At 45.0% G+C, this 27,377-nt stretch overlaps 1 protein-coding gene across 1 annotated transcript; it reads right to left on the reverse strand.

The window, feature by feature from the left end:
- Positions 1-1,171: 1,171 nt before the first annotated feature.
- On the reverse strand, positions 1,172-27,272 carry apaf1 (apoptotic peptidase activating factor 1). Its single transcript, XM_076158847.1, has 27 exons — positions 27,115-27,272; positions 26,245-26,427; positions 25,664-25,853; positions 25,080-25,277; positions 24,755-24,944; positions 24,545-24,657; positions 24,245-24,376; positions 23,907-24,145; positions 23,619-23,786; positions 23,371-23,502; positions 23,040-23,153; positions 22,388-22,572; positions 22,176-22,302; positions 21,903-22,028; positions 21,647-21,784; positions 21,322-21,447; positions 20,871-21,017; positions 20,477-20,605; positions 20,250-20,375; positions 20,019-20,138; positions 19,558-19,683; positions 17,172-17,297; positions 15,862-15,993; positions 15,648-15,773; positions 13,923-14,048; positions 12,208-12,354; positions 1,172-1,726 (listed from the first exon to the last, which is right to left on the reverse strand). The coding sequence occupies exons 2-27, from the start codon at positions 26,386-26,388 to the stop codon at positions 1,580-1,582; spliced, it is 3,774 nt and encodes a 1,257-aa protein (XP_076014962.1). The 5' UTR covers positions 26,389-26,427; positions 27,115-27,272; the 3' UTR covers positions 1,172-1,579.
- Positions 27,273-27,377: the final 105 nt, after the last annotated feature.

Raw genomic sequence — 27,377 nt, forward strand, 5'->3', positions numbered from 1 at the left:
AGGAAGAGATGAACAAGATGAATCCTCACTTTCACTTATTTACTCACAGTCTCAGAGGTTTGATTGAGGGTTAGTATTTAAACACATATTCAGCATTTTATTTGTGATTCTTAAAACTCCAAACATGTTTTAGAGTCAGACAGAAAAAGGCACCGCGTTGACAATTAAATGTCTGGGATGATCTGGAAAGACAAGAATGAAAGAAGGAAGGGTTAAAGGAAAGAACACAGCAGCAAAGAGCGGGACTGAAGGAGACTGGAACAAAGGACAGGAAGCAAAGACAGTAACAAGAAGGAGAGGCAAGGGGGAAGAAAGAAAGTTGGAGAAAAAGAGGGAGTGGAGGAAGGAAGGAAGGAAGGTAGGTAGGTAGGCAGGTAGGATGTGATGAAGGGAGTGCAAGATGGCAACACAAGTAAAAAAGGAGGACATAAGAGAGGAGGATGTGAGGGAAAAAGCAAGGAGATAAGAGGAAGAGAAGAGCAAAGATGAAAGGAAGGTACCAAGGTATACATTTTTATATAAAATGGCTCCATGATTCAATTGTATAAAGAGGAAACTCCTGATCACAGTGGGAACGCCGCTTCCTGTCACATGTTTGGGAATAAAAGCGTGAAAGTGAGGAACACCACAGATTTTACTTCCTGCGCCAACGTGCTCAAAACAGAAAGAGGCTCAAGTAGCAAGACACCTCTAAGTGTGTGTACAGTAAAAGTATCCATAACCGTTAGCAAAAGCAGAAGTTTGATTAGAAATGATCACAAACTGCATTTACGTTTCTAAAAGTACAAATATGCTATTTCTTATCAAAGTGCACCTGTGGCACTGTGCAACCCCGTGCACCCAAAGCCAACGCCTTACAGTGTAAACAAAAAGCTTTCACCTTCATTCCTAAACAGAATGGAGGAGGTTTTACCCTGCGGAACGATCGCATGATTCACACACCAACATCGCCTGAAATCACAGAGAGAGAGAGAGAAGTGTGTGTGTGTGAATCAATAACGTCACAGCATCAATGACGATCAGCTTATATATATTTATATATATTGATTATCTCATGCAATTTAATGGAGCGTAGAAAAGGAAGCAGGAAACAGGAACGGGCTGCTTGTTTAACGCCAACATTATGCTTTATTTGTTGTTTTTGATTTTTCCTGATTTTCTTAGTGCAAACTTGCAAAAACGCATCCAGGAGGAAAAAACTGCCTCAACGTGTGAAAAGAATTTTTTTTTTTATATAAAGGAGATGCTGGTGTTAATTGAGCTTGAAGTGAACATGAATGCTGTACGGAGTGAAATGATGTCCGATATCAACGCCGAGTGTGTGTGTGTGTGTGTGTGTGTGTGTGTGTGTGTGTGTGTGTGTGTGTGTGTGTGTGTGTGTGTGTGTGTGTGTGTGTGTGTGTGTGTGTGTGTGTGTGTGTGTGTGTGTGTGTGTGTGTGTGTGTGTCACAGTTTCCATTTTATCCTCTGGTCATTTCCATGTGTGTTCCTCAGTCCTTAAACACCCAAACAGCAGTTTATCTGTTCCGGTCGGTCCGTTTGGGTTGCGGTGACTCCCTTCCTGGTTTTCAGCCCGCGGTCACGCCACCCTGCGCAGGATGTAGAGGATGCCGATGCTGTCAATGGTGACGAAGGTAGAGAAGTCGAGTGACACGTGGATCTTCTTCAGCCTTGTGCCCGTGGGGTAGAAGGTCTGTAGGGCCTCGCCGGTGTCCACATCCCACCACTAAAACAGAGACAGAGAAGACTTAAGCGCCGGAAAGACAGAGCTTCATCCCAAACTGCACAAACTACAAAAGAAGCATATTTGAACAGAATTGATTGTTGCTGGATTTCATATGATAGCCCCACACACACACACACACACACACACACACACACACACAAGCAAGCAAGCATCTTTAGCCATTCTGTTTAATCTCTGACATTTCCCACTGAAGCTCCATCTCAACCCAATGAATCATCAAAGGCACATCCAGTCAATCATTTATACCATTTAGTGTGTGTGTGTGTGTGTGTGTGTGTGTGTGTGTGTGTGTGTGTGTGTGTGTGTGTGTGTGTGTGTGTGTGTGTGTGTGAAAGAGAGAGAGAGTGAGTGACGAATCTGTACAGTTGTGTAGTGTAGAACACAATCCCCAACACACACATGAACACACGCTAAGTTCATTAATCACGCAAACTCTTCAATAGTAATGAGCTCATTTGCATATTCCTGATATAACAACGAGGGGAGAGATGATGGACAGATGATAGAGTGAGAGAGAGAGAGAGACAGACGAGTGTGTTTGTGTTACTCCAGGGTGTTTGTTTTGCAGAAGAAAGTGCAATCAGCAAAAACATGGACACACACACTCACACTCACACCCACACACACACTGCAGCTGGTTGCCTGACAGAGAGGCTCCACTGTGACTTTGCCAAACCTCATCAGTAGAAATAATCCAGACACATCGAGCGGAGACAGTGAAGGAAACGAGTGGACAAACAGCAAACGAGGCTTAATGAGGCTCAGGGCTGAAACACACACGGAGGATCTCTGTGCAACTAACTGGGGAGTGAAACTGCCAGGGGTCGAATTTAGAAAGGAACAACAGGAGTAACCACGGAGACACTGGGCAGGAGGAGGAACACCGGCACATACAGTAGATTACAAGCTGGTTTAGGTTTTCTCTCCTCACTTTGTTTGACCAGGAGCGTTTCTGATCCGCCTCCTCCTTCCTTGTGTCGAGAAAGACGAAGGAGAGGAAGACGAGGAGGAGGAGGAGCAGGAGGAGGAAATACAATTTGGAGAAATCCAGACACAAATTCAGATTTCAGCAACTTCTTTCCTTCCTCCAAAGAAAACGACGTCATAAAGCTCCTTTAGGTGTTGACAGATCGATGCCTGTGCGTCCCGCTGGGCGTTTATGCCAAAGAACGTAAACGCCCATAAATCCATGTCATGTTTACATTTACATTAGGGCGACGTTCACATGATTTGCAGCTGCCTTCAGGCTCAAACCTGACACCGATGAACACCACAGACTCCATAAATTAACACACGCACAGGCCTAAATGTGACAAACGTGTGTGTGTGTTTAGAGTAAAGATTGGTGGACTGTGCGAGGCATTTCATCACACAGGAGGAGAAACAGATGATAACCTGCCGCGTCGTTTGCTTTTGGCAGCCCTGTGGATGGACGCGGACAGCTCGCGACGGCACTTTCACCCTCTGCGCCGAGCAAACTGAGGAAGCGTTCATCAGTTCACGGCGATAAACCCGACGTCTGCACTGTTAGAGAGATTGGTTGGGTCAATATGAACAAGATGAGAAGGTGCAGCAACCAAGGCTGAGCCAGATTTGACGTATAGCACCGCTGTGATCAATATTTCAGTGTTTTTGTTTGTTTGATGGAGTCGGTGCAGAGGCAGGACAGCAGCAGAGAAACGGGCAGTCAGGAAGCTGATGATGTTGCTGTTTGAAGATGGTTTGGCTTCAAAAAGGTCGGACCATCAACCAACAAAGTCATGCAATTCTGCACCCAGAACGTCTCTGACAATATGACTCCAGGATTTTGGCGTGGACATTTGTGTGTGATGTGTGTGAGTTCAAGGTGTCTAAAGCTTTCACATGGCATCTCTGTTGTTTACGTCGCACTTGGTAAACGAAACGTGAAGATGAAGACGAAGAAGAAGAAGCCGAACGAGGATCTACAGGGAGACAAAGCGAAAGAGCTGAGATGCTTAAAGAGCGTCTGAAGGCTGCAGCAGGCTGCCAGAGCTTCAAACAAAGAGATAAAACACACACACATACACACACAGGAATGAACATATGCTGGGAGATGCAGCCAGAGAGAGGATGACGAGAGGCGAAGACCAATAAGAGTGAATTCCTCAGCCGACGATGCAGCAACAGAGAGTTATAAGAAGGAAAAGCGAAGAATAAAGGAATGGCGAGATTTAGCCCGAGACGGAAAAAGTGCACTGGGAGGAAGAAGAGAGAGAAAGAAGGTGGGAAAGGAGAAGAAGGTGCAGGAAGACGTGGCGTGCAAAAGTGACAGATTAAACGCGACGGGGGACGATGCAAACAAGGACGTTTACACATTCATCATTTATATCAAGTACACACACACAAGATTGGTGTCGTACTTATGGAAACATGCAGGAGTGTGTGTTTGTGTGTGTGTGTGTGTGTGTGTGTGTGTGTGTGTGGGTGTGTGAGACAGAGCACCCTCATCCTCAGAGCAGATGGTTGATGTGCTGATATGAACACCATCACTGATTTATGAGCGAGCTAGTGGTGCGAACAGACACTAAACGACTCTCTGTGTCTGTGTGTGTGTGCGCGTTTTGGTGGGAGGACAATATCCTCAGGCGAGTTTGTTGCAGGAGTGTGTGTGTGTGTATGTGTGTGTGTTTCTTTTGATGGCAATGAGAACATTTCCAAACATCTAACGCAGCATACTGGCTTCCCTCTGTGCTGAGGAGACAAAAATTAAACTGCAAAGATGGGTGAGAAACGACTTAGCTGGAAAAAGTTGTTGGGCTCTACTTCGCACGCATACTAATGTACAGAACACACACACACACAAGTTTGCAATTAGTACAACACACACAGTAAACGCAGGAAACGAAATAACATTGTTTTGATTTGACCCCATGTATTTATTGTAAAAACTAAATAAAAATGTGGACGCAATTGCCTGGAAAATCACCACAATTTGTGTAATCACTGGAGTGTCACAATGAAATATGACCTCTGTGGGCACGACTTCTATATTTTTGATGAAATAGAACATGGATATGCATAATTTGTTAGACTCGTTCACACTTTTTCATCAGGCATGCTGCTAAAACACCCATAAAGGAGCGTGCATCTCTTATTATCAACGTTCAATCAACCACAGGGATGAGGAAGACCAGGGTGCAGATGGGATTTTCAGAGTTGGTGTCTTTATGTCTCGGTAAATTAACAAATGGAATAATGGCGCCAGCTGTTTGCTTTGTATGAACCCGTATCTGTAACACCACAGCATCCTGCATGCTCAGATAAAGTCGCTTGCTGAATCGCATCTGGGAAAGCTGGGAGAACCGCCACACACACTCGTGTGAAATATATCAAGGTTACAAAGGCGTAGCATCCAAATGCTTATTCAGGAACCAGGGGCACATCGGCATCGCTTACGTAACTTAAACACCTCTCTGTGTGTTCTCGGGGTAGGGGGTAATTCATCTTCTTCTTCTTCCATAAATAAAGTAGCTCCAAACCAGCGTCTGTGGGGAAAAGATACAGTTTCTACTCTTTTTCGAAAAGACTAAGTGGCCAGCAGGATTCATACAATCGGGATAAAGGCCAGATTTGGGACGTTTTGGGAAGGCCGCTGTGATTTCGCTGGGAAAAAAAAGCGTGAGACGGAGAGCATGCGACCGGGCCGAGAGTCGAAGCAGGCGCGACTTCCAGGTTCAATAATTTATCCAAAGTTCACGGTGCTGAAATATTGATGCTCCACCGATCCACTCTGCACATCTGTACTGTACATCACACACACAAACGCACACACACACACACACACACACACACACACACACACCTCGCTTTATTGTTTACCGGCAACTCACCACAGATGTGACCGGAAATAGAAACAATTGTACTTTCCTTCTTTTGAGACACAAAAAAAGCGACAAGAAGGGCCGCTGTCAGAGAAACGGAAAACAGAAAAAGTGACAGAGGTGCAAATTAGACAGAAACAGGCGCAAAAGGCTTTAGGGAAAACTGTAAAAGTGGACACCAGTGACTCCTACTGGTTGTTGGAGGTCCTGCGGGGAGGAAGGCAAGATCTGGGGAATCATGTGAGGCCTTTTGATGAACAATGTGGGCTGAGAAGATATTCTGTTCTATTCTTTTCTGCAGTCGTTTAAGAGCGAGAAGCTGGAGACTCGAGACCTGAGACAAGAATGTAGGACGGGGAGAGAAGGTGGAACTGAGAAAGAGACAGATTAGGGCTAAGAGAGAGAGAGAGAGAGAGAGAGAGAGAGAGAGAGAGAGAGAGAGAGAGAGAGAGAGAGAGAGAGAGAGAGAGAGAGAGAGAGAGAGAGAGAGAGAGAGAGAGAGAGAGAGAGAGAGAGAGAGAGAGAGAGAGAGAGAGAGAGCTTTGTGCCGGTTTGCACACTTAGGCGCTTCTTCTCCAGCCAACGACAATTAACCCAGGCTTAATGAGCAGCGCAGGGGAAACAAAAGCCTCACAGAGATGGATAAATATTTCACCAGCCTGACAAACAAGTGCAGAAACCAGGCCACAGCGCCCCCCCTCTACACACACACACAAACACACACACACAAACTCAATGCTTCAGTGACGAGGACGTATAGAAAATATAATGCACGTACTCAGGATGCGAGGTGAGTGTGTACATGCTACAGTTCATCACAGCCCCTGGATTACAAAAGGAGATGCGTTCAGCGGCTGTGTGTGTGTCTGTGCAGGTATTTTTAGCGGCGGGGTCTCGGCTCACAGAAGCGCACCGCTCTTACAGCGGAGTGGCTCTGCGGGGTGCTTTACCTTTGAAACATGGCAGAGGGAGGGAGGGAGGGAGGGAAAGATGAATGAAATCAAACCTGCAACTTGATGCCCGAACCGACAAAGCCTGCCTGGCTCATTAACACATCCCCTCAGATAATATGAGCCGGGATGTTACTTAACGCAGCGATAATACCCAGGAGTTCCTTTTTTTACAGTATCCAATTATCAGCAATGTACTTAAGAAAAGGGCAGAATGTACCGCAAAGCACCGTTAACGTATTCAAGGAAACGCTAATCATCCCCACAGGGAATTTAAGTCACTGCTGGGGTAAATAATGAGGTGAAGAAATGAGGATTTAAATACAAACAACAGGAAACGCTTCAATAATAGAAAATACAGAATTAATTAAAAACATCAGCAGCAACAACAACCACCACCCATCACAACTCATAGACAGATCAGAGTTCCACACAGGCTGAGTCAAGTCCAAATAACTTTTGCGTGATCGCCAAAGCGCAAAAAGAGAAGAGTTTTAACTTCAGTGAGCCTCCCTAGAATTCTCCATCTTTATACTATGCGAGTACTCATGGGTGGTTGAGAAATATCAAAGAAACACAAGAAAAGCCAGTCAGAGGTAGAAGAAGAAGAAGAAGAAGAAGCCCTCATTTGAGACACAACAACTCAAACCCAACCTGGAAATCAACAAGGATGATAACATTAATAAAGAAATACAAATTAAAAATCTGTTTAAAGTGAGTGTTTACATGTTCTTTCGAAGGGGCGAGAATGTGAAAGTCTAAAAAGCTTCTTAAAAGGGAGAATGGCTTTATCTACACGCTCTCTGCTGTGGATAGGCGAGGGAAATGACAGCACAGAGGAGGAGAAATGAAGGTGTGAAGGCGAGAGATAAGATCGGAGGAGAACAGAGGGAGAAATAGGCCCAGAGGGGGAGGAGGAGGAAGGGGAGAGAGGTGAGTGAAAGCGAGGGAAGTGTGAGAAGGTGAGATAAGGTGGAATTGTCTTTCCTCCATCACAGGCTGGGCTGATAAGTGACGCCTGACAACACGGGCGGCAGGGGAAAACTGTCATCTAAAACACTCCTATCCATCTGGGGAAGCACTTGGTGTGTGTGTGTGTGTGTGTGTGTGTGTGTGTGTGTGTGTGTGTGTGTGTGTGTGTGTGTGTGTGTGTGTGTGTGTGTGTGTGTGTGTGTGTGTGTGTGTGTGTGTGTGTGTGTGTGTGTGTATATGAAAGTGTTAAAGACAAAAAACCTCAAAACAAACAAAAGCCATTGTTTGTTTGTGGCTTCATCCCTGTTAAAAGCTGCTCGGAGGTTTCAACTCCGTCCGTGATGATTGTACAGCTGAGATTTCAAACTGGCATCTATCGTGTTTTTAATTAAAATATCCATCTGTGCGGCGGAAACTAAACACTTAACACTCTGGAGGGAGAATCTCTGCTGTTATGCAATTAATCAACTCATCATAATGTACTGCTGTTTCTATCCAGATTGACCCTGCAAATAAAGTCTATGCAAGTCAAGAGTAGAGAGAAGTAGTGACGTTAACAATTTCTATAAGTACACACGACTACAATGATTACGAGTGCATCTACTCGTGATTTTGAAATACTGGAGCTTTGAGGTGCGCTGGATCAAACTGAGGGTTCAGTGTGTTGCTTCAAAGACTAATCTGTCCAACGAGGTAGAGAATTAATAAAATGGAGAAACACTTCCTCTCCTCCACGTCTTCATTTGCGAGGGCTCATTAGAGATTAACAGGGGATTTCCTAAAACGCGTGACGGTCGCGTCGGCCCACTCGAGCGCCGGCCAGTCTGATCCGACGCCGCAGATCTACCCGCCCCCGGCTCACGACATGAGGTCGGGCCCCGGCTTAGTGAGGCTGAGCGCAGCACCTGGACGTATTGAATAAGGTTAAACAAGGACAGAGCTCCGGTGACTGTGGCGAAGGCATTACGGAATCTACAGGACAGAAATGGCTCATTAAAATACAACACCAGGCAGTGGGTCAGAGCGTCTATAGAGGCTTTGCTGTGAATTATATTGCATTCAAGTGGTATGGGAAATAACACATTTACAACTTGGAAATAGGTGCCATTGTATTTTTCTATGTCAATTTCCTAATGCAACACAAGTTCTCCAGTTTGTACTTTTGTATTCTTGTTCCTGCAGAAGACTTTGCTTTTTTTCCCCACAGAACATTGAGCAGCATTAGGATCTTCTGCACCTTCATCTTTATATGTCTTTTGGTCGTTTCTACAGATGAGTACTTCAATGCAGCATTATTCAAGGCTGGCAGGTGTGTGCATGTGTGTGTGTGTGTTCACGATGAGCCTTTTCACACCTGCCGCCTCCCTCTTGGATCATGGCTCTGTGACAGATTGTCTCCGTGTGTGTGTGTGTGTGTGTGTGTGTGTGTGTGTGTGTGTGTGTGTGTGTGTGTGTGTGTGTGTGTGTGTGTGTGTGTGTGTGTGTGTGTGTATATGCGTGTGTATATGCGTGTGTATATGCGTGTGTGTGTGTCTCAAGGCCAGGTGTGAGACAGGTACAGCATTTCCTGGCAGGGGAAGGACGGATGGGAGTGGATATAACAACCCATCTCTCTCTGTCTCGCTCTCTGAGGGCCGGGTCACACTGCTTTATCACACACACCTATCAAATCACAGCAAAGGCACCACACATCAAGTTTATCACTATGAGTGGAAACATTGTGTCATTGTATGTAAACACATTGTTTCTATAAATTTCCTACATAGACAAATCAAGAATAAATAAATAAAGTTGATTGTTCAAATGTAAAATATTCATAATCACAACTTCAATTGAATACTGTTAATATTGTTTTAATTAGTTTATCTCTAAAATGTATCGATATGAGCCTACAGGAAATCTGGCATCTCGATTACACACACACACACACACACACACACACACACACACACACACAACAGGGGGGTATATCTCACCCAAACAGGGGCCTGCTGCTTTTAATTACATTCACGCCATTCCTCTGACCACGCAGAGAAAGAGATGAAGAGAGAGGGGGGGAGACATCAACCCCCCCCCCCCCCCTTCATGTTTCTGCCCTTATCTGACCAGCAACAGTGTAATCGTACACACAGACACACAGACAAGGCCTCAGATACTCAGAGCTGGGGCCAGGGAGGAAAGCTGAAACGTATCTCCTTCAGTATCAAAAGAAGATGTGAAGAAGGTGCAGTGTCTCTCGTTCTAAGTATCTTAAGACTGAACAGTGATGGAGCATGATCATGAGCGTAATAACATCATTACTGGCCGCTTAATTAGATTTGAAGTCGTAAATCTACGACACCATCACTCACAGGCGCTCAACGTTACAGATTGATGATATATTCCTCCATCTTGCATCCCAATCAGGACCACACGCACCCCACCCACAGACACGCACACACACACCATTTATAATCTTGTTTACATCTGTTGTATGAAGATCTACAAAACACAAACAATCATTAAGTTGCAATGGCGTTACGGGACGAGCTGTGAGGAAGGTGAGGCTCTGTGAAAATGACGAAGGTGCTGTAGCTTTTCCTCCATAATCTTCACTGTGGGCCATTACTCCAGTGAAACGACCTCATAATATCCTCTGTTAAAAGTTTCACGTTCTCAGGGTTTGGCGGGGAAAACTCTTTGCTCCTCACTCCAAACAAAACTAAACAGAACAGGGCGTTCATAGCGCTCAATGATTTTAGGCTTCATTCCCTGCAAAAGCTTTGGGGAAGGGAAGCGGGCTTCATCGTGGAGCAGCCTGCGTGTGTGATCCAAACGCACATCTTAACACAATCCCGCTGATCCTTTATAATGAAATCTCGTCCTCGCACCAGCTGAGGAGCGTTCCAAAACAAATATCCTGATGAAGACGTTCGCTCCGCCGCCAACAGTGACGGAAATATCGTCTATAAATAAATAATCCGTATACGGTAATGTGCTACACACACAGACCAAACTAGCAGAAGTGAGATAAGGTGGCCTCACTAGTTTTACTTGGACACTGTCACCATCCCCTCGCCTCCTATACATTTTCTCCACGTGTGTCACATTCCATAGGTCCCAATCAACATTCTTTCTTTTCTCTCCCTCCCTCCCTGTTTTTCCTCCCTCTCTCTCTTTTTCCCCCCTCTTTCCGTATCGCCTCTATGTTCCACTACAACAGATTCTCTAAACTTTCATTATCAGTCTTACTTTCACGATACGCTTTGGAAATAATCATTAAGGCTCATAGACGGTTAGATTACAGCCTGACTCTTCGCAGTCTTGTAAAGAGTCATATTAATATAAGCAGTACACACACACATACACACCGTCACTGTAATTAGTGCGACAGGCAGGACAACCTCTCAAAGCAGTCACGGCCGACAGACAGGACAGTTAATCAATCAAAGATGGCGTCTAAGGGGGCTTCACCCTTTCAGACGGTCATAATAATCCATCACTGCTCCTCACATCTGTGCACCGATCCGTCATTTCAACACGCAAAGAGAGAGAAATTCTGTAAAAACAGAGTAATAGAGCGATCCGTACCATAATTATGACTGTCACAATGATGTAATGGAAGACGTTTACAGGAGAGCAGCCGTGTGTGTGTGTGTGAGTGTGTGTGGAGGCCACCAACAGAGTGGACGCCAAAGCAGCCTAGTTTTCCGTTTGGTCACAGCTTAGCAGTAAAAAGGAAGACTAATCAATAGATGAACGCACAGAAAAACAACGGCAGGAAAACAAAGCTGAAGCAACGCAACCGAGATCCAACTGGTTGCTAGGCAGAAACCACAAGCAGAAATCCATAGTAAACCCTGTGACCCCTGTCACCACTAAGCCTTTGTGCTGCACATCGATTCATCAACACCTCTTTCCTGTCAGAACGGCAGCGATTTCAACCCCATAGTGTCTGCGTATGATGTCATGCCGCTGTGTCTGGGGCTTTGGCTGGCACCTCGTCTTTCTTCTTCATCGTCTGCTGAGGGTATTTTACTCGCGACCTTTAAACCATTAACTGCAACCTCACAATAAACACTAAAACAGTAAAAAGAAATATAACATGTTTCTGGTCATGTTTATACTGCCTGAACGAGACAAAACAATGTACCACCACACAACCAAACACACACACACACACAGCATTATGAGCAATCCGAGCTATAAATTGATCGGAACTGATGTCCCCTGTGGATTACATCATTTCTCCATCTGCAGCCAATCGGAGTCCATCTGAGACTGCCCGCTATGTAACCCCCATCTGCTGTAAATGATGAGGCAATAATAGAGCGCACACGCACACGCACACACACACACACACACACACACACACACACACACACACACACACACACACACACACACCTGGGTATTCATTGTTTTGTCAACACAGTGCGTTTCTGTTGTCCCTTATGTAACCCATAGCAACATCTCGTCGTATTGTTGAGCACCGACAGACATATAGTAGATTGGAAACGGAAACACAGCACAATTTCGCCTTCGAAATTGCACCTTCTTCATTATTTGTGAGCTCTACAGTCAAAATAACAGTAAGAGGCCCATGCCAAATGATCTGTCTTTTCTGCTTCGTTGTATATCACCTTGTGTGCGTTTTGTTGTGTATTGACCTGGACAAACAATACGAGAGTGGACTGCACATTTTGTCTGGTCTCACCTTAATGTAACCTCCGGTTGAGACCAGCACAGAGCTGTTGGGGGAGAAGTGCAGGTCGGTCACCCAGCCTCCGTGCAGAGATTCCATGCCGTCCTTGCCGTCTCCGGAGCAAATCTTCAGCAGGGAGCCATGGTGGACGTCCCAGATCTGGAATGTTACGACAGTGGGTCAAATAACCCATAACGTTTATGCCATTTAAGTCATGGCTAAGTAACAAACCTGCCTGATTTAGCAGGTTAATCCCCGCGACAGATTCAAGAACTACATCAATAAATTAGTTCCTCTGATTTACCTTAACACCATAACACTTACGAAATGATCAATAAGTTCAACAAAGCATCAATTACAACATTATTTGTGTTTCAAAATAGGAAATTGACTCAAATGGCACCATAAATATTGAATGAACTGGTGATTAGTAGTTCCACCATCACTTTAACGACAAGAACATGTCTGCTGCAGCTGTTACACAACGGTGCCCAGGCTCTGTACATTGGACAGTGACACATCACACTTACTGCTATATTTAACGCTTGGCAAGCTGCGTGCCGAGTGACTCACGATCGCTCCCATAGAAACGGGAGGCTTGTGTTTTCAGCGCGGTTTATGTAATTGGATCTGATGGTTCTGCCAGGTTCCGGATAATGGCGCAGTTCAGCTCAGGGGCCACCAGAGGGCATTAACCCCTGGCTGCCTGGTGAGCAGGCGCCGCTGTTGATTGCCGTGGGGCTGAACATGGCCGAGCCGCGTCTGCCTGTTTTGTTAGGGGGCATTATTTCAATCAGATCCGTCATTTGAAAGTTTTTCTCGTCTTCTTCTCACACACCAACTTTTCCTGTCCGTGTGTGTGTATGCAGGTGATACAGACCCAATGCTTTAGGGATCTAATTTGGCAATCCCAGCCATCTCCTTCACCTCCCACCGTCAGACTTCTCTTCCTCCTCTACCTCTCTCCCTCCCATCTTATCCCTCCTCTGTGCACTGCAGTGATCATTCTGCATTAGTAAGCACTTTACTAAATGAGTGATGAGGTGTAATTATGAGGTGATTTCTGAACTAAATGTCAAGTGCTGCAATTGTGCCTTTTTTATGATGCACAGCAAATTAGACGCTTGAAGGCATCATCTTCATTACTTCCCATACTCTTAATAGCAGCATAGTGGCGTGTGATGGATGCACTGATGCAAGGTGCCTTACAGTGGGAGGCTCAGTGGGAAACGCATCCTCAAACTGTGCGTCTCCACCTTACGTTTACGACTTGTGCACCGCTCAATACCATGGGAGAGAAAAGCAATAAGAGGCACAACTCATTTCAGAATTTGTGCACCTAAAGTTTCATCGTAGTGTTTTTCAACACTTGAAAAAGGGTCAGGTTTAACACAAAAACACAACATTTACATAGACATTCATGACAAACACACCATATTTTGGTCCATAATAGTTCAAATTCACATAACATTTGGATAATATACTAGTTTTCTGTGACATTTCACTAAAAACAGAATTGCCAGGCATTTTGTTTTTGGAGGCTTACTCGTAATAAGAGAGCATCGACTTCTTCTTACATTCTGTACACAAAGATACATTATATAAGACTTATCATAAACTGTTCAAATACTTTTTCCAGGCCAGTAAAACACAATTTCAAATTTCCATGGCTGTATGAACCCTAACCTTTTCTCAATCTCAAATAAACAACGATTCTTGATACATACCCGGATCTCTCCATTATCGTCTCCCGTTGCGAGGCGTCTTCCATCCCAGGAGAACCTACAGCTCCGGACACAGTCCTGGTGACCCCGGAGTGTGTGGACGCACTGCCAGGACTCACAGCTCCACAACTGCAATCAAACATGCATACAAGCAAAAACAAATGACAGAGCAGAATGAGTAAAAATATAAAGGAGAAAGAAATACAGAACAAAATGAAATACAGAACAAAGATTTAGGTTAATTGTGAAAAGGATCCATTCAGTTCGTAATTTCAGTCATTATATATGCCCCCTCACGTCTCTTTACGTTGTATTCTCTCTTTTCACTCCTCTCTCTCTGTGTTTTCTGTTCCCTTCCCTAACCCAGTAGCATCCCGTGCCACAGAGAAAACAACATGGCTCATAATTAGACACTTCATTTGGCAGACGGCTAACTATGTCTGGACAGCGAGTCCCATTTATCTGAAGGTCAGGATACAAAGAAAGCAAAAGGAGAAGAAAAAAACAGCACAGCGAGATGGAGGAAAAGAACAGGATGAATAGAACATTTTCCTCTTTATATGACAAAGACGCTTGTGGCTGAGCCTTTGGGTCCAACCTTCACAAGCTGTGTGTGTGTGCGTGTGCGTGTGCGTGTGTGTCTCAATTATAATTTCTGCCAAATCTATGAAACACACCATCCTTTGACTGAAGCCAACTTGGCTGCCGACCCAATGACTGTTCTCTACCAGTAAGTGTTGACCAGACTCGGCCGCCGTGGCTCTGGATCGGCTGCTTTAACAAATGCCCAAGAGAGTGGCTATTCATTGTTTCTAATGTTGGACCCCGGCTTTCATCCACGGATGAAAATTGGATGGAGAAGCATAAATTCACCACCAAACCCACAATTTTTATTTTACGAGCCGAGGAAATGAGCGACGCTGAAAGGCCAGTGTCAGAGAGCGGCCAGTATCAGTACAGTTCAATATAAACAGAGCAGCTCACTATTCTGGGTTTTGGGTTGGAAAGCAATGATTTAAGCTGCTTATGGGAAAAGGTTGCAAACCCACTGAGTTGGTGAAAGTCATGCCAAAGTCAAGCACAGCAGTAATGATGAACTGCACTGCAACCTGGCCAAAAGTGTGTCCAGACAGTGAGGTGGGCCGGCTGAGGGCCAGCCAGCCAGTGTGCCACCAAGGCGAGAGGGTCGGCAGGTCAGAGAGTTGCGGTCGGACTTAATGATCAGCTGACCTTTGGGGCGTACGAGGACAGATTGACCTACAGTTTTACTGCCAGGCCTTCAGTTTACTCGCCATGCCTGAGGGGGGATCTGCTGCACAAATCTCTCAGGTCCCTCACCTCCCCGCTGGAAACATTTAACCTCCGTGTCACCCACAGCAATGACGAGCCACCCAATGATGAGCCCCAAAATCTGGGGGCATTTCGAAAACACACATGGGAACATTGTTTACAGACTCTTATTGGTGCCGACTTCAGTTTCCTGCCAGTGTCAGCCTCAAGTTTTCATTTGAGTAAGTCTCTAATTTAAAGCTTACTGTAGGTTTAACCTTATTACACCCTGGTCTCTTTTACAGGAAAGTGCAAATTTGTGTTCTTATGTCATGATCAGAGCCAAAGAATGCTGTAAATATTCTGTAAGGAAGATGGCATTTAGGGGATACACTCATCTGTAACACATCATTTATTATTGCCCACGTAAATTCATAAATGGTGTGTGTGTGTATGAACCTTAGCAGTTTTATCAGTAGAGGTGGTAGTGAAGAGTTTTCCATCAGGTGAGACGTGACCGGCTAGAATGGTTCCCTGATGAGCCTCGACGTCCTGCAGCTTCTCTCCACTCTCTATGTCCCACACCTCATAGTGACCAAGAGAGAGAGAGAACATTATGTGTTTGAGTTTACACAGCTGTTGACTGGGCAGTGTGTGTGAGTGTGTGCTATACCTTCACAGTGCCATCAAAGGACCATGAGAGCAGCCTCGTCTCACTGGGCGAATTAGAAAGCAGAGAGAAGCACCTGATCTGCTCTTTGTGACCCTGCAGCACCTTACACTCGCCTGACTGCCACTTCCACACCTGCCAGGGGCAGAAAAGAGACACAACAGGAAGAAGGGAAAAAAAGTAATAAGCAAAACACAGCCTTTTTTCATTTTATGGTCAAATTGAAAAGTCAAACTTTTGTATGTTGTCAACAAAATGCCGCTTGTGCACATCAATCTGCAGAGTGACTGTAGAAATCAGCAGTGACAGGAGTTCACCTAAGCTGAGAGGGAGAACAAGACAGACAGAGCTGAATCCTGCAATCAATAATGCCCCTGTGTGCAATGTTCTACCTTTTCTCTCTAAAAGATAGCATCCATCAAATATATCTCTTTACATTCACACTGCATTTGCTATTTCTGCCAATAAACATTGACATGCACACGTCCTGCTCTGTGTGAGCACATGTCAAGCAGCATGCATTTAAATAGCTCCTGAATAAGTACTGGACGGTCTGAGAATAGTGATGTGTAGGCAGCATTGACATGAATATGGAACGAGGGACCGCTGGATGGGCAAAGAGTGTTGCAGTGGACAAGTCTGTCGGCAAAAAGAAAAGATGAAGAGGAGAGGGAGGACGAGATGAGAGGGCAGGAGATGGAAGGGGAAATGAACAACAGAGCTTGAGGAGTTGGTGGTTGACGGCGCGTAACGGACACACACACACACACACACACACACACACACACACACACACACACACACACACACACACACACACACACACACACACACACACACACACACACACACACACACACACACACACACACACACACACACACACACACACACACACACACACACACACACACACGGAGTGGCCAAAGACAAAAACTGTGAAAAAGGAGAGAGGGGTGTCCGAGGGCACGATAAAGAACAGAAAGGTTAGGAGGCGAAGAGAGAAGCCAACAGAGTGTAACAGGTAAGGGGTGGAAAAAAACCATGGAGGGCTAAACATTGCATGGATGAGCAATTTGGCAAAGCTGGCAGTTTTACTATAGAAGAAGAATGGGAGTGTGGGGGGGGGGGGGGAATCAATAGAGAAGATAAATGAGAGGCACTTTGGGGGAGGAGGTGGGAGAACACACTATGAATGAAAGAAAAGATGGTGAGGCCCAGAGAAGTTGATGAATCGGACAGAAAATGGGAAAGGGAGCAAGACAGCGAGAGTGGATCTATAAAGAGGAAGTGGGTGGGAGGAGGGAGCTCACCCGTATGGTGGTGTCCTCGGAGGACGTGACTAGCGTCTGACCACTGTGGATGAACTTGCAGTGATGCACGGTCTTAGTGTGTCCCAGTAGCGTGGCCAGAGGCGTCCCAGAGGGCAACTCCAACACCTGGGGGTCAGAGACGAGTCAAATCACGGCCAAACTTACAATATCTGCAACTGAAGCGGTGAAACAGAGTGAGTGTAGGTAAAATAAAGACGACTAAAGGGAGAGTGAAGTCTGTCAACGTGCCACTGTTGGCTTGGTGAAAGGTGAAGGAGGAGAACGTGTAGGCTTCCAGTTTGCACTTTTGACTCGAGGCTGTCAAGAGGCCTCACCAGACATTACAGCCAGAGACGAGACGACTTTGATGCTTTGTAGATCTGTTCTTAGAGGAAATAATGTCACTGTGTGTTCACACAAGGGAGTGAGACAGAGAACCCCATTATAATGAGCTGTTCAGAGCCATTTTCAACCCAGAGAGAAAGATGAAAACAGAGTGAAAATACTGTTAATGCCCCTTTAAAAGAGGGTGATTGCTGCAGCACAGGAGACCTCCAGAGGTGCTTGACAGGGCTCTTGGAACAAATTAGAAATCTGATTAGCTTGGGATCACTTCCTCACTTCCCCAGCAGTTATCCAAAAGATGACTGAATAACAACAATCTTTCCTGGTTGAAGGCAGATCTATTTTGGCTGTTATCTCACAAAGCACATTTAAGGCTAATTAAGATGTACAAATGGGTGTGATGTAGATTACAACTTCTTATTATAAAACCTATGATACTTAAAACTTGAAAGTCAAGAACAATCATTCCAGCCAGGTTAAGATAGTGAGTTTAAATGTTAGTAAGATAAAACAAGTAAAGATAAAACAATGGAGGGCATCAAAAAATAATGAGATTCTCAAATTAAACCAAGATATTGAAATCAACACTAATGCAACTGAAATGACCTGCAAACATTACATCACCTGGACCTTAAAAAGTAAACAAAGGCCACGGGGCGTCTCTGAGGAGAAGGTTTACAAATCCACGGGAAGAACAAGGCCTCAGGGCCTGATGACCGTGTTTGCTCAAGCTGAGATGCAGGTTTGAAAACGCAGAAAGATTTGACTCAAACACACACACACACACACACACACTTTTTGCCCTCTCCTCCCTTTCTTTAGTGAAATCGGTCACATTGCACATGAGCAGCGTGAGAGGAGAAACAGACAAGCAGAGGAGCATCGGTGCATCAGTGGATTCTGCACTGAAGTTGACAAATTATTGCCAATTTATCTCCAGTAAACAAACGGAGCAGGAGTCTAGAGGAGGTTGGTAAGAGTTGGTAAAAGCGTTCCACTGCAGTCACTCAAACTACAGGAACACAATGTGTGGGCTCCCCCTGGTGGTCAACTGAAGGTCAACAGGAAAAAGCAGCCAAACTAGGCCATTATCTTTTTAAATAGGGAGCACAAGTCCGGCTTTCTAAAGGCCAATTCATGACTGGATTCAGTCATTAGGCCCAATCTATTAACATCGATTTGATTTCATCAGCACTGAAGCTCATCTGGCTGTGCAAGATAACAACCACACATCATCGCTCCTATTTAATCTAAAGATGGTTTATATATGGAAAAAGTCTAACCAGGTGATTTATAGGAGTTTTGTGTTAGAATGTCAATTCTGTGTGTAACCACTGAGAAGTAAAGAGGACAGGCACATGACGGGCCAGACAGAAGAGCTGTAATTAAAACCATTAACCTCTTTGTTCATTAAGACCGCGCCACCTTTTAATTAATTAGAGCTGCTCGCCACCTCGAGGGAGCCAACATGGCCAAGTGAGGGGGACTGCGTGTGAAGGGCGCAAGGAAAGCTTCTGTGTCGTCCATCGTTGCGACAACAGGTCTGTGACATGCAACACACACACACATACACACAAAAATATACACTTGCAACAAAGTAGAGTAGGACATTCTCTGCACGCAAACATCAATTTATCACCGAGACAAAGAGCCGCAGAGCAAGGAGAGTGGAGAAACAGACGGAACAAAGGGAGGAAGAGATAAAGAGAACAAAAATAAGGAGGAGATGAAAAAGAGCGAGCAGTACGTGATGGAAATGGTGAAAAGTAGACTAAGAGAGCAGGACTTGATAGTGCTGAATACAAATCGGGGCTTACAAAAAAAAAGTAGAGGAGTGAATGGAGGAAGATAAGTGTGTGTGTGTGTGTAGCTGACAAGACAGAGGAAGAGCGTATTTGACAGAGTGATGGGGAAATGTCAGATCTCATGACTAGATGACATGGATTGAAAAACACCTCCTCGGAAGGGGAAATTGAGGTTTGTACACACTGAAATGGATCTACACACACACACTGGGTGTGTATATTGTGTGTGCTTGTACCTGCACGGTGCCGTTCTCTTGGCCCAGGGCCACAGCTGAGGGCTCTCTGCTCATACAGGTACAACGGATCCTGGACGTCTGCTCCTCTGACTGGAACAACACCGACCCTGTCCTGCCATCACGTACCTAACGCACGCACACACACACACACACACACACACACACACACACACACACACACACACACACACACACACACACACACACACACACACACACACACACACACACACACACACACACACACACACACACACACACACACACACACACACACACACACACACACACACACACACACACACACACACACACACACACACACACACACACACACACACACTTAATACATCTTTCACATTCATTGCAGAAAAGACATTTTGTCTGATATCATATTGAAAAACTGCCATCTCTCACAGCCAAACAACCCTACCTCCACCTCCTTCATCTCTCCTTCTCACCTGTAGTCTGTTGCAGTTGTCTGCAGCCGACACAATGACATCTTCATCATTGAAGAGGACGTCGGAGTCTCTCTTCAGACAGACAGCAGAGGTGGTGTGCACATTCTTGGTCTCCCATAACTCCAAGAATCACAGCCAACAGAAGGAAAAGGGTCAAATTCAATATAGAGTTGCAGTGTTGCAGTCCCAAATGCTTCCAGATATATCACACACACACACTCTCAGTCTTACCCTGACAGTCTGATCATCAGAACAGGAGAGCAGCTGCGACCCATCAGAAGAGAACTGGACACACTGGACCCAACTCAGGTGACCACTGCAGTCAGCCATCTTCTTATTAGCCTCAAGGTCCCAAAGCTAGAATATACACACACATACACATACACACACACACACACCTGTAGCATTCCAAGGGCTAATAAGATTAGGAAACTGGTGGGAGTCAATGTGTGTGTTACCTCCACAGCGTAGTTTGAGAACGCGATGGCCAGCAGGTTACTGGTGGGACACGCGTGACAGTACTGCAACATGCTCAGCCGGTTGATCATGATCTCGAACAACATGTTCGAAGTCTCCAACTCAAACACCTGGGAAATGGCCACAACAGACAGTAAATCGGCAAGCTGGAGGGAATTATCACACTCCACTGAGGTTTATTTGGAGTTGATAAAGCAGTAATTCCCAAAACTAACCACAAAGTTGCAAACAGACTTTGCGACTTAGTGGTTATGTTTACTACCAACTCACACACCAACTACTAACCTGAGTCTCTGCTCATTAAGCTACACCCACACATTACCATATAAACACTCAAGACATGTAAGGACATGAAATCGCACATGACACACTCACAAAGACGGCGCTCCTGGCGGCACATATGATGCGCTTGCCGTCGGCAGACCAGGTGCTGCATTTTACAAGGACCTCTTCGTCACCCTCTGGAAACATGCTCTTTACGTCCAATGTCTTCCACTCGTTGGCAGATGACACTTGAAATAGCTGGACACATATGTAGGCACACAAACAAATGAATCATATCAGTGTAAATACAGACAAGTCCATGTTAAATAAGCAAGCGTGAATGGATTCATTTTAGAGAAGCTGCGGTTTTGTGCCTCCACAACTTCGTGTTGCTCCTTCCTTGGGTCATCAAATGACTGTTATGCGGAGAAACACACTTCCTCAAAATTCACTTACTGATCTTTCCATCTCACCCAACCTTCCTCAAAATTGAGGCATTCTGGAGCTCAACATCTGGTTTTTGACTTATTTGTGAAGTTAACAATAGTTTCATGGCAGCTACCTTAACGGTCCCATCGTTGGAGGAGGTGGACACATAGGTATCATCAGGGGAGAAACAGCAGTGGTTGACTGGCTCCAAGTGGCCAAACAGGGTATTCTGTGAGGACGGCTTGTTGCGATTCCACAACTACATTAAACAACCAGAGAGAACAACAGAGTGAAAAAACACAAATCAGTTATGAAATAAGGCAGTAGAGTGCCTGGAAAAGACGGATTGAAGCGGAAGAAAGAGGATAGAAACCGATGAGAAGGATCAAAATAAAGACAACTAAGAAAGGGAAATCCATAGAAAAATACATTTGCAATCCCCCCCCGCACACACACACCTTTACATTCATGAACTTGTCGTTAGAGCAGGTGGCCAAGAGGATGCGTTGTGCTGTGTTGGTAAACTGACAGTGGTTGACCTGCTCTTCATGCTCCTCAAAGACCCTCAACAGCAAACCTCGTTCTGCATTCCACAGCTGGAGGAGGAGAAAAAACACACACACACACACATGCACGCACGCACACTTGACGTCAGATAATCTGAGCAGGGCAGTTGAGGATGTGAGCAGTTGAGGATCCACAAACTGTTGTTACCTTTACTTTGCGGTCACTAGAGCAGGTTGCTAGGAGACTATCATCCGGGGAGAAGGCACAGCACAGCACCTCCTCATCATGGGCCTCAATCTCCATGAGCTTCTCACCTGACGTGCTTCTAAACACCTAGAACACACAGGTGTGAAACAAATATTACAAAACTAAAATAAAGCTGTGTTCTGACGTTTACTGATGAAAGTGAATTTTTTTAAACCTGAGACCACACACAGACACACAGACACAGACAAGAAAGAAACATGTCGCCTTTGTCACCTTGAGGCTCTTGCTGGCTCCACAGGTGGCAATCTTTGCTCCATCGTGAGAGAAGCAGGCAGAGTAGATGGAGCCTTGATGAGGTTGGATCACAAGGCGAGAAAGACTTTCGACAGAACTCTTGTTCCTGTAAACAAATAAGATTAAAACATCATCGCCAGCACATTCAGTGAACCAGTGCACCTAAGTTTTCCGTTTTTTTCTAAACTTACAGCCAGTCGACATAGAATTTCCCCTTGCTGGCTTGCTCCTGCGCCTGCAGCAGCGCCTGCCTGTAGACCTCAGAGGTGTGGGGCTGAGACAGAGCGAGCTGCACCACGTCGGGGAAAGGACGCTGCTCCAGCTGGTGGCCACTCAGAGACAAGAACTCCTGGAACTGACTGCGCACCTCACTGTTCTGGGGATGGGACAGACATGACGGGGACACAAACAGCAGACCCTCAATAGTTTTATAATGATAAACAATTACCTGCTTTTCCATTTATCATCTGATCAAAATATTTGCCCTTATCCCTGCTTGTGTGTCCATGTTTTATGGTAAGATATAATTCAACATCTTCTTCAGAGCAACTGGTCTGTGCTTGAGTGACATCTTGTTGACATTCCCTAATTGGTCTGTGCAATTAGGGTGAGACAACTTGTGATTTGCTCCAGCATCAATTTGCTCCAGCATCATTGGAAACACCAGTGTCTCTGCTTGTTCCTGACAGACTGTAACCAAATCTTACAGACATGAAATTGGAAAGGGGTTGGAAGATGGAAATAAACTTGAAACCTGTGCTCTCCTGTGTAAGGGACTCAACTTAATGAAGAATAATGGGCAACACTTGCTTTGTTTTCAACACGGTCTCGCTGTCTGCTAACCTCTTTGTCCAGAATGGGTCCATACTCCACGTAGTCGTTGATAAGGTGAGCTGGGCCCATTATCTGGGCCTTGATCCTCACCCAGTCCAAGGAAAACATGAGGGAGTAGAGCTCCTGCACAGAGAGACAAAGAATAATTCACAATGAACAAGAGAGCAAATGACAGATACACAAACAGAGGACTAATACAGCCATGATTCTGTCTCCCATGTAATGGCTGTGTATGTGTCAGTTAACTGTGTGTGTGCGTGTGTGTGCGTGTGTGTGCGTGTGTGTGCGTGTGTGTGCGTGTGCGTGTGTGTGTGTGCGTGTGCATGTGTGTGCGTTTAACCTTCATGAGGTTGGCTTTGGCCATGTGGTAGGTAAGGAACCTGATCCAATAAAGACATTCCTTGTCTCCTGAAGTTGGAGGACTGTCTTTGTAGTGCTGCTGGTACTGACACACCACTTTAGCATGGAGATTCTGAAACAGAAATTTTTTATATCAGGAATTAGCCTTTCCTAGACCCTGGCCTCAGTACTTCAGTTAAAAGCCTGACAATTTGAGCTCCAATGGGAAGGGACAGTGTTGAGGCAAACCTCTAGCTGGGCTCGATTGTGCTCAACCAGGAAGTCTAGCTGGAGGTCATGGAGGTAGTAAAGGTAGGGCTTATGGTTAGAGTCCAGGAAAAGCAGAGACTTGTCAACAAACTCCTGGAGAATGTCCTCCACCTCCTCTTGCTCCTGGTCCCACAGAACAGACAGCACCTGGGGGAAGAACAGGGCCTTCACTTGTTTATCCAAGTATCAAAAGAGAAAAATAACTGTGTGGAGCATGTAAGCATAAACATGTTCTATAATGTTGTACATCTTCTAATCAGGTCAAACCTTAGCAGGGATTTTGATGTCCTTTTCAAACACAGTCATGTAATTGTACAGCTCTTGATGATCCTTAGGTAGGACCTCAATGCTGGCAGCCATGGCCTGATCCAGAGCATCATAATCATAGGATGACGACTTCCTGATACGTTTGAACTGCTTCTGCCGTAGCTGACGCAGGTAGTAGGACCAGCGGGTGGAATTCTGTCTGAGCAGAGCCCCAATCAGGGAGACAACCAGGGGGGAGCCTAAAATGGGGGCACACAGGGAAGGAGCAGTGTTAATCAAAAAGGCACAATCCCCTGATCCAAATGTAAATACAAGGACGTGTACACAAGTCTACAGACCTTTACATTCTCTAACAATGCTGCGAGCCTCCTCAGGCAGATTCTGTGGTTTACTGTCAGTGTACAGAGCCAGGATCTCCAGTGCTTTGCCCTCATTCAGACCACTCTCCACTTCCACCTCAAATTTTGCACCTATGAACAAAAAAATACAAGTAAGTAAGCATAAAGAATTTAAGGTGAAAATTGATGACGATGTGATTAAGTACCACTGTACATTTATCCTGACTACAAAATGGAAATACAAATATGCATAACCACATTACTATAAAAGGTTGAAAGACAAAAAAAACCCACACATACCACTAACAGAATCAGTGAGGGTTCTGTTCCTTGTGGTGATTAGTATCCGACACTGGATATCAAAGGCCTTTAGCACTGTGCTGTCCCAGACGTCATCTAGAATCAGCAAACATCTGAAATCCCAAACACAATCAGACAAGCTGTCAGAGGTGATACTTAGTGTAACAACAAAAAGTATAAAGTAGATTATGTTCCTCTTATTCTGGCAACCTGGGATATCTGCGCAGCACTAGGAACCGCAGGCGCTCCTTGGCCTCCTCCAGGGAGGTGGGAGGCCGATGGAGGGACTGGGGCTCCAGGCTCTGCTCCAGGCGGAAACACAGAGATTGGATCTTCACCAGGAGGTCAGGCTTTTCCAGCTGGCCGATGGACAACCAGTGGACGCCTCCAGGAAAGCACTCTGCATGTGGTAAGGAGGAGAATGGCAGAGGTCAGGAATGTGCAAAAAGCTACCACGAGGGCAAAAATGATTGGTGCTGTACCCTAATTCATCAATGTCAACAGCTCTAATCAAATTTGGTAGAATACTGTTCACCTTCAATCAGCGTGTGGTGTCTGACAGCCTCAGCGGCCAACACAGATTTCCCCGATCCTGCCATGCCAAAGACTGTGACCCACCCAGACTCCTTCTGGAGCCGGTAGAGTTTCTCCCTGATGCGGTTGACCAGCTCGGGCCTGTTGACAAACACCACAGGCCTCTGGGGCACGCCGCCCTCGCTCAGCACTGTCTGGACTGTTCACCGCACAGGAAAGGGATCGACGACGACAGGTAAGAGGGGAGAACAGAAATAAAGGCAGACTGTGAGGATAGATGTCACATAGGAAAGGGTAATTCAAATATTTCAGAATTTGTAAAGTGCAACCTGAATATTTTACTTAAATACAGTGTCTAGATTTGATAACGTTCAAGAGAAAAAAGATCAGAAGCTATTCATGTGATATGGGAACCAATGTGCAAGCAAATGCAAACAAATGCACCACATAATGTTACTCAGACTTGCAAAAAAAAACCTGCACATAGCATATTTTTCTCCGACACTGATAGACTCCTATAGGTTGACACACTTCCCCTTTCTTCATCTGTCACACACACCCCCAGGCCCTCGCCCCCCTCCTCACCATAAGATGTGCACCCGTCAAAGGAGTTGCTGTGGGCACCAGGGGAGATGCATGGTAGATTGCCATAAAGCAAATTGGCCAAATCAACGTATTTCTCTTTGACCAGAGCGTTGTAGAAGGAGATGTAGGACCGGTTGTCTTTGTTCAGAAGCAGCTCCAGGAGGGCCACAGCCTGATCCTTCCTGGTGGGCTGGAGAAAGATGTTTTCGTTCATGCGGCTATTTTAAATGTTCTCATCGGAACTTATGGTAAATTCCATAATTTGCCATAACTAGAGCATTGTCATATGTGAAACATTATATTCCATGTCGTTTATGTAATAGAAAGGCTGTAAAGGGATAAAGCATCTGGTTTCCAATACTTCCTCACGAGTCTCATCTGCAGCAAGGAAACTATAAAATAATTTGATGAACACATTTTCTTATAGTCCTTGTTTATCTCAATTATAGTCAAATTCAACTACTAACAGTAAACTGATGTTTCATAGTTTGTATTTATCTGTTAAATTATCAGTTCCTGCAAACATTTCACATAGTTAATCATATACGCTTATCCTTTGGCGCGGCTATGCAGATGCTCACATGGCTCCTGATCCGATCCTCCTCATCCGATGTCATCACACCATCACTGATCATGTGGTCCATCAGGTAGGGGGGCTTGATATCCTGCACCAGCTTGCTGTGAGAGCTCAGCAGGCAGCTCCTCGCTCCTTCCTCCAGAGCCATGTTCGCACAACACGGGAACCATGCAGGTGCCTTTCCGCTCTGCAATTTGAATGAGGAAACACTTTAGAACATACACTAGTACAATCCAACACAATGCACCTTATCCTTGCTATACACCTTACATTTGTGAAGCTGATTATGTCGGGTAATTGAAATAATCCATCATGAAATATCCATTGAATAGACTGTAAAGTACAAATTGAACTAAGGTTATAGTTCTTCAAAATCCTCCAAATGACAAATGTATTTTTTTTATGGCAGCTAAGCGTAATATAATATTTGACACGTTAACCTTTGATTCAGGTATAAGGGATGGATATTGTCATGCCTCTGTAATAACATTTATCAGTGTAACCCAAAAGGATTTTGTACAAGAATACGCGGGAAAAGCATATTAGAAAGTGAAAAGTGAAAATAAATTGCAAGGATTCATATTAACAACGGTAAAAAATAGCCTTGAGGTCAAACCAGAAGAGTAAACATACACGGCTGCTGTACATGGAGGTGACTGACAGGTTCCTCAATTCCATAAACATTACGTTGCGATAATATTACGGAAGTTATCGTTTTGTAAAAAGCGAAAGCTAGACAAAGACTATTTTAACTCACATTATAAAGTCCCTTCTGACTATTGAGCGTGACACACTTTCTCCTGTCAACACTTGTCTGGACAAGTTGACACACTAAAAAATGAAACAAAGAAAGAAACCAACTCTGGTGACTTACCGATATCTTCTTCCACTTAATTACAACTAGTCTTTGTCGACATTAATATGCCGGTGAGTTAAACTCGAATAGGTTGTTTTGAAATGGACAAAACACCTATTTACGTCTCTACACGCCCAAATTCAAAAATAAGACAGCTTCCTGGTCTTCAGCAAAAAAAACAACTGCGCCGGTGAGGGCCAGCCAATCGCGTCTCAAGATCTGGGTCACGTGATAAGCTGAAGTCATACAAGCTGTAACTGGGTAAAGGCACTCAATGCTGC

The sequence above is a fragment of the Genypterus blacodes genome, unplaced genomic scaffold, assembly GCF_046128005.1.
Source record: "Genypterus blacodes isolate CSIRO-AG114 ecotype Tasmania unplaced genomic scaffold, CSIRO-AGI_Gbla_v1 ptg000090l_1, whole genome shotgun sequence".
NCBI classification, from domain to species: Eukaryota; Metazoa; Chordata; class Actinopteri; order Ophidiiformes; family Ophidiidae; genus Genypterus; species Genypterus blacodes.